General features: G+C 34.8%; 1 protein-coding gene and 1 pseudogene across 2 annotated transcripts; both read left to right on the top strand.

Annotated features, from left to right (window-relative positions):
• The first annotated feature begins 717 nt into the window (after positions 1 to 717).
• On the top strand, positions 718 to 2,355 carry LOC104701646 (transcription factor KUA1). The gene is made up of 3 exons (XM_010417370.3): positions 718 to 1,403; positions 1,494 to 1,702; positions 1,787 to 2,355. The coding sequence occupies exons 1-3, from the start codon at positions 1,103 to 1,105 to the stop codon at positions 2,084 to 2,086; spliced, it is 810 nt and encodes a 269-aa protein (XP_010415672.1). The 5' UTR covers positions 718 to 1,102; the 3' UTR covers positions 2,087 to 2,355.
• A 1,691-nt stretch (positions 2,356 to 4,046) lies between these two features.
• Positions 4,047 to 6,073, top strand: LOC104701645 (putative LRR receptor-like serine/threonine-protein kinase At1g69990 pseudogene; annotated as a pseudogene). Its single transcript, XR_015561331.1, has one exon. The product of XR_015561331.1 is annotated as a putative LRR receptor-like serine/threonine-protein kinase At1g69990 pseudogene (transcript).
• Positions 6,074 to 7,326: the final 1,253 nt, after the last annotated feature.

The raw sequence follows: 7,326 nt of genomic DNA, 5'->3' as shown, positions 1-7,326 counted from the left end.
TTATGTTATTGATTCATGATTTTATAGACTTTTCACAAAATAAAATTATGGTAAATATCACTAAAATATTGATATTGTTTGGAAGACAATACAAAGATTAACTTAGCTTTGCTTTTTAAATTTGTCGATATCCGCCAATTATTTGAAATCATATTCTGCAACTAAATTTGCCAATCTTCTCATTATTTTACTATTTTTACTACGTTTGAAAATCTAATCGTTGTTGTTGTTACAAAAAATGATTTTTAAAATCTTTTTGGAGTATTTAAACAAAATTGTAAAGTACAAACAACACAAATTTCAAATAAATAAAAAATAAAAAAATAATAAAAATCTAAATGCATTAACTCGCCTTCACCTTTTTTATGTTGTCGATACTTGCCAATTATTTGGAACCGTCTTCTTAAACCACATATTCAGTCGTTTCTTCCAATCGTCTCATGTAACCATTTCTTTGACCGATAATTTTTAGTGTGTTTGAACTCTAATCGTCGTGGTTAGCCGTTACAAAAATAAAGATGATTTTTTTAAAAAAATTGGAGTGTTTTAAATAAATAATAAAAAGAAAAACGACACAAAATCTCAAATATGTATAAAATCCAAAAAAATATCTAAATGTATTAACTCACCTTTGCTTTTTTAAGTTGTCGATACTCGACAACTTTTTGAAACCGTCTTCTGCAGCCACATATTTCAGTCGTTTCTTCCAATCGTCTCATGCAACTGTTACTTTGACTGAGAAGTTTTTACCGTGTTTGGCGTTATGGAAAAAAATTGAATAAAAATATATAGATAGACTAAAGTAAAAAGAGGAGATTTTTTTCTTTTTCATTGGACCAATGAAAAAAGGAAATGACAAAAGAAAATAATTGTATTGGACAAACAAAGTCATTTGAGATAAAACACACAAGAGTCAAAAGGTTTTTGTGGTGAAGGGCTCTTCAACACAACATAAAAGTGGAATCATTCCTATTTATACCAAACCTAAACCTCTCTTTCCTTCTCTTTCTCTTTACCTTTTTTTTTTTCTCATCTCCAAAATATCTCTCTGTCTCTATATCTCCGATCAAGTAGTGTTTTGCTCTCTTCGCGAGCAGCTTCGATGTCTCGTAGTTGCTCACAGTGTGGAAACAACGGCCACAACTCCCGCACTTGTCCCACAGAAATAACCACCACGGGCGACGACAACAAAAACGCCGGCGACGGAGAAAAAGGCATCATGCTGTTCGGCGTCCGCGTCACGGAAGCTTCGTCACGTTCTGTTAGAAAAACTGTCAGTATGAACAATCTCATTCAACTCGATCAAACTCTCGATTCCAACGGCCCTATTGAAGACGGTGGTGGTTACGCTTCAGACGACGTCGTTCACGCTTCCGGTAGTAGAAACCGTGAACGCAAACGAGGTTAACTTTTTTTTTTTTTTTTTACTTACTTTCTTGAAATTTTATAAAGTTTTTCTTACTTTTTTTTTCCCATTTTCTTGAAATTTTTAGGAACTCCATGGACAGAGGATGAACATAGATTGTTCCTCACGGGACTGCATAAAGTTGGAAAAGGTGACTGGAGAGGGATCTCAAGAAACTTTGTGAAAACTCGAACTCCGACTCAGGTAGCGAGTCATGCTCAGAAATACTTTCTCCGGCGGACAAATCAGAATCGTCGCCGTCGTAGATCTAGCCTCTTCGATATCACTCCTGATTCGGTAACAAAAAAAACTATTCATTATCAAAATCTTGAATTATAAAAGAACATATGAAACTGACACATACAGTTCTGTTGTCATCAGTTTATAGAATCTATACAAGAAGAGAGTCAAATGCGAACACCACTTGAAGGGATACCTCTAGGATCTAAACTAAACCGTCCAGTTCCGATTCCGATTCCACCGTCGCGGAAAATGGCTGGTCTTAACCTTAGCAAGAAAGCTCCAGCGTCAACTACGGAGAAGATGTTTCCGCTGTCGTTGAATCTTTCGTCGACGTCTTCGTCTTCATCGTCCAATGAACAGAAGGCACGTGGCGGATCACTTGCCTCGGGGTTCGAGGCAATGTCGAGTAATGGAGATAGTATAATGGGAGTGGCTTGATGAAGAAGATAATGTTTTAATTAATTTATATACTATATAAAGATAAAAATATCTAATGATGATAATGATTAATGTGAAAAAAAATTTGAGAGATAGGCTAATTAGATACATTGATCAGACTCTCTGGTGAATTTTAGAGATTGAATTAGTTGTTGTGTACAGTTTTTTTTTTTTTTGCCCTTTTTCGGGAAAGGGAGAAAAGAAACGACTTGTCGTTTTTGTTATGTTTTGGTGTTTAATATAATATGGATGATGATGATGCAGTGAAACAACAAGTAGGTCTCTGTGTTGTTTTGGTCAAAGACTTCAATCGGATTCAGAAGTCGAAGACTACTTCAATCTTCAAGCTTAAGGTAGTTATATGGAATTTAATTGTGTCATAGAATTGGTTATTGGGTTAAGGTTAAGTGCATCTCATCTGATATGCTTTTCTTATCTGATACGACTTTTTCAATATAATTTGCCGTTTTTCTCGGGGTGTGTGTCACATTCATGAACCAAACACAGTTATATTACTATAGTAACAGTTCGCATTTTGTTTTATGTTTGATGTCATTTTATCTTATTGCATAGTATATATTGAATTCTTGTAGGGTACATATCAGCCTAAAAGGCTAAAACTATACCAGTTTATGCATACATTGTTACTTTTTACTAGAATGTCTCATACCAGAAGTGTAGATAAGAATATATCGAAAATATATATTAGGGTATGAGTTTTTTTTTATTTAATCGTCATTTGTCACTTTGTTTTTAACTTGAAAAATAATAATTTGTTTTAACTAAAATAAAGTATGCACTTCAAACACAAACCTAACCAGAACCATTTATACTCTTCACCTCTAAACTATACCGGAAAACTCGTCAAACTTAGGATATACTATCAGTGGTTGTAAGTTTTATAAAAGTGAAGTCTTGTGGAAGGGTCAAAGGTCTGTCTATTTTTGAGTTCTTGCTAACTGGAAACAAAAAAATTAGTGTAAAATTGTCGAAAGGAGAATTTGTGTATGTTAATACTTAGTAGTAGAGCTGAGAGCCCCAAAATCAGTTCCACTGATGAATGCCCAATACATAAGTATGGTCTAATGGGCTCAATCGGTGAGCTAACGATATTTTATTACACTTGAGAAATACACTCTTTCTTGGTTGTTGTAGTAGTCTCCGTTATGGTCATTCCTCATTCGCAACGGCTCTATATATTTTGATACTCCAAGCCAAAAGTGCCACTGATTTTCTCCCCTGTTAATCTTGATTTAAATCAATAATTTCTCGCACAAAACAGAATTCAACCAAAGAAAACAAAATTCATGTAATCGAAATTGTCGGTTCAATATATAGCATGGTCGTGGTGGTCGAGCACAATCGTTCCTAAAGTTAGTAGAGGCTTAATTTCTCGTCCTGATCTAATTTTCTCCTTTCTAAATTCTATTTTGTATAACTCTTTCTCTACTTTCACAAACCATATAATCGCAAATCATATGTCTATAACTCTTTTTTTTTAAATTATATATGCATTTAAATTTAAAGCTTTTTATATCAAAAAAAGCATTCAACATTTCAAGCTACTTATACTTGAAGTGCTCACAGAACATGTTTAACAAAAAAAAAAATAATATACATTCCAAAAATGACTGTCCTACACACTAACAGTTCAACACGTTTTATATATATCTTTCTGGTCAAATAAAAGAATTTTGGTGCAACATTAATCATTGATCTTAATCAATTTATCTAAATAATACATACTTTTACCAAAACAAAATGTATTTTAAACAAAAAAAAAAAGAAATTGATTCTTGCGCAGAAAGTGCTTTGGTACCTACTTTTATCAATCAAAACACTCACTACCTGAATAATGAAAAAAAAAAATGAATACTGCTCTCAAACGACAACGTTTAGTTAAAGATACACTTTATTTGTTTTTAAAGTCAGCAAAGTTTGAAAATTTTTATTTGTGCCATCCACAAAGCTTGAAACTTTAACAGTCAATGGCCGTCTCTTCCGCCATAGAATGAAGAAAAACAAAAAAAAAAGCTTTGCTCTTTACACGATACCCTAAAGAAACAAACCAAACCCATCATGAAGACGATCTTTATCTTCTTGTTTGTCATCATCTTAATCCCATCGTCTTACGCCGAAGACGAAGTGCTCTGTCTCAAAGGCCTTAAAGCATCACTCAAAGATCCTTCAAACCAACTCAGCACCTGGTCTTTCCCCAATTCATCATCGTCATCTTCATCAATATGCAAACTCACCGGAGTTTCTTGCTGGAACGCTAAAGAGAATCGAATTATTTCTCTTCAGCTTCAATCAATGCAACTCTCCGGTCAAATCCCTGAATCTCTCAAGCTATGTCGGAGTTTACAATCTTTAGATCTTTCCGATAACGGTTTCTCCGGTTTGATTCCTTCACAAATATGTTCATGGCTTCCTTATCTTGTCACTTTAAATCTTTCCCGTAACAAACTCGGTGGCTCGATACCGTCTCAGGTCGTTGACTGTAAATTCTTGAATACTTTAGCTCTAAACAAGAACAAGTTAACCGGTTCGATTCCTTCTCAGTTAACCCGGTTAAACCGGCTCCGGCGACTCTCTCTAGCTGACAATGATCTCTCCGGTTCGATTCCTTCCGAGCTCTCTCATTTTGGTGAAGACGGTTTTCGCGGCAATGCCGGACTTTGCGGGAATCCGTTATCGAGTTGCGGTGCGTTAAACGGTAAAAACTTGACGATCATTGCGATCGCCGGCGTTATTGGTGCTTTTGGGTCGTTATGTGTTGGATTTGGGATGTTTTGGTGGTTCTTTATAAGAGATGGGAGGAACAAGAATAGTTATGGCGCCGGAAAAAGTAAGGATGATAGTGATTGGATTGGTTTGTTGAGATCACACAAGCTTGTTCAGGTAACTCTGTTTCAGAAACCAATAGTGAAGATTAAATTGGTTGATTTAATTGTAGCTACTAACAGTTTTGATCCCGGGAATATCGTTGGTACGTCAAGAACTGGAGTTTCGTACAAAGCTGATTTACCTGATGGGTCTGCATTGGAGGTTAAGAGGCTTAGTAATGGATGGGAGGTTAGTGAGAAGCAGTTTAGGGCTGAGATGAGCAGGTTAGATCAGATCAGGCATCCGAATTTGGTTCCGCTTCTCGGGTTTTGTGTTGTGGAAGATGAGAGGTTGTTGGTGTATAAGCACATGGCTAATGGGACGTTGTATTCTCAGTTACAGGATTGTCCTATGGATTGGCCAACTCGGGTTAGAATTGCTGTTGGAGCGGCTAGAGGGCTAGCTTGGTTGCATCATGCAAGCCAACCGCCGTGTATGCATCAGTACATTAGCTCGAATGTGATTCTTTTAGATGAAGATTTTGATGCTCGTGTTATGGATTACGGTTTGGGGAAGCTAGTGAGTTCCCGGGATTCTAAGGATAGCTCGTTAAGTGACGGCGAGTTAGGGGAATTCGGTTACGTTCCGCCTGAGTATTCAAGCACCATGGTTGCGTCTTTAAGTGGAGATGTGTATGGGTTTGGAATTGTGCTTCTTGAGATTGTTACTGGACAAAAGCCTGTTTCCATTAACAATGGTCAAGAAGGGTTTAAAGAGAGTTTAGTAGACTGGGTGGGTAAGCATTTGAGTAATGGTAGAAGCAAAGATGCAATTGATAGAAGCATATATGGTAAAGGATATGATGATGAGATAATGCAAGTTTTGAGAATCGCGTGTAGCTGTGTTGTATCGAGGCCTAAGGAAAGACCGTTGATGATTCAAGTTTATGAATCTTTGAAGAATTTGGGAGATCAATATGGTTTCTTCCCTGAGTATAGTGATGAGTTTCCTCTCATCTTTAACAAACAAGAACACTGAGAGTAGTCTTTGTAATTTGATCGAAAAAGGTTTTCTTACATTTCTTCATTTAGTGTGTTGTAACATCTCTACTATTAATCGAGAAGTTTGTTAGCATAAATATTATGATATGCTTTTGTCAAATAATGGTCTGAAGGCTATAAATTATTTGATAAAAGAGTAAAATTTTCATTTTAATTTAACAGAAAATTTTCGAATTTTAATCAAAAAAATATGGTAATTCATACTGTTTTTTACGGTTTATGTCAAGGGAAAAATCCTTAATAAGGATAATGGTTGTCTGATGAAGAGCTTCTTGCTTAAATATTGTTGTATAATGATTTGCATTGGGATATAATAAACTGAAGAAAAAAAAGAGTACAGGTAGTTTCGTGACTAAACTACGTACTAGTATAGTGTTGAGTCTTTGTTTCATTAGCTAGATTTGAACTCAATACAATGCATATTGTTGATAGAACATCATTATTGATAATATTTAGCTGGAAAGAAACAGTAGGGCTGCAAGGACATATCTTGTGGAAGAGTTGCTGTATAATCAATCAAATTGCATCTATTAAGTAATATCAGGTTTTGGTTAGCAAAAACCTCCCTCAATTCAATCTAACTGCAGTTTCTTGAGCTAACGATCGATCACGTACTACAGTTTGCAGCATACATTGAGGGAATGCACTCAATATCACTTTGGCGATAAGAGCAAAACAGCTACAATATATTGTATTATCCAAAAATATTTGAAGACCAGAAATGTATTGGGCTTCGCACTAAATTGGGCTTCCCAAGCTCAAGACGGTTAATGTTTCTATAATCTTCAGCACGTAATTTAGATTTTTGCACATCTTGACATATAATTCTTTTAAGGAAATTTTCTAATTCAAAAAGTGTAAAACTGGACGTAAAGATGATGAGAATATTCATTTTATTGATTTTTACATTTTTAGTAGTTTTTCATTAAATTAAAAATAAAATATTAGTTTGATAAATGGGAAACAATGAAACCAAGTAGAAAAATTGGAAACTACGTATATCAACATTTGGCAGATGCAAGATGCTACACTAAATAATAAATATTTATAAACACAATAGTTTCTATACCATTTCTCTATATAAGTAAGAAATTGAAATTCTTTAATCTCAACTATTCAGTTCTCTATTTCTGTTCTACGAAATCCTCCATTCTAATATAGTCTTCTAAAAAAAAACAAAAAAAAAAACAAATAGTCTTCTTATATACAATGATGAATATTTTGTTCTTCATTTTATTCGGTTTCCTCCTTATCCTTGCAATTGCTGTTATGGGATACTTGTGTGTGAAGGATGGTCAAGAAGTGACGAAGTCGGATGGTTAAACAGCTTTTTTTTTTTTTTTTTGCTTCTTA

The sequence above is a fragment of the Camelina sativa genome, chromosome 7 (assembly GCF_030686135.1).
Source record: "Camelina sativa cultivar CO46 ecotype springtype chromosome 7, ASM3068613v1".
Classification (NCBI taxonomy): domain Eukaryota; kingdom Viridiplantae; phylum Streptophyta; class Magnoliopsida; order Brassicales; family Brassicaceae; genus Camelina; species Camelina sativa.
Note: the sequence above shows the minus strand (reverse complement) of the source record. Positions and strands in the feature narration are given on the sequence as shown.

Excerpts from the sequence above, each read along its gene's own strand:
- LOC104701646 (XM_010417370.3), top strand. The coding sequence starts at position 1,103 with ATGTCTCGTAGTTGCTCACAGTGTGGAAACAACGGCCACAACTCCCGC. Across the intron at positions 1,404-1,493 it reads AAACCGTGAACGCAAACGAG|GAACTCCATGGACAGAGGAT; the intron begins GTTAACTTTTTT and ends TGAAATTTTTAG. Across the intron at positions 1,703-1,786 it reads TCGATATCACTCCTGATTCG|TTTATAGAATCTATACAAGA; the intron begins GTAACAAAAAAA and ends TGTTGTCATCAG.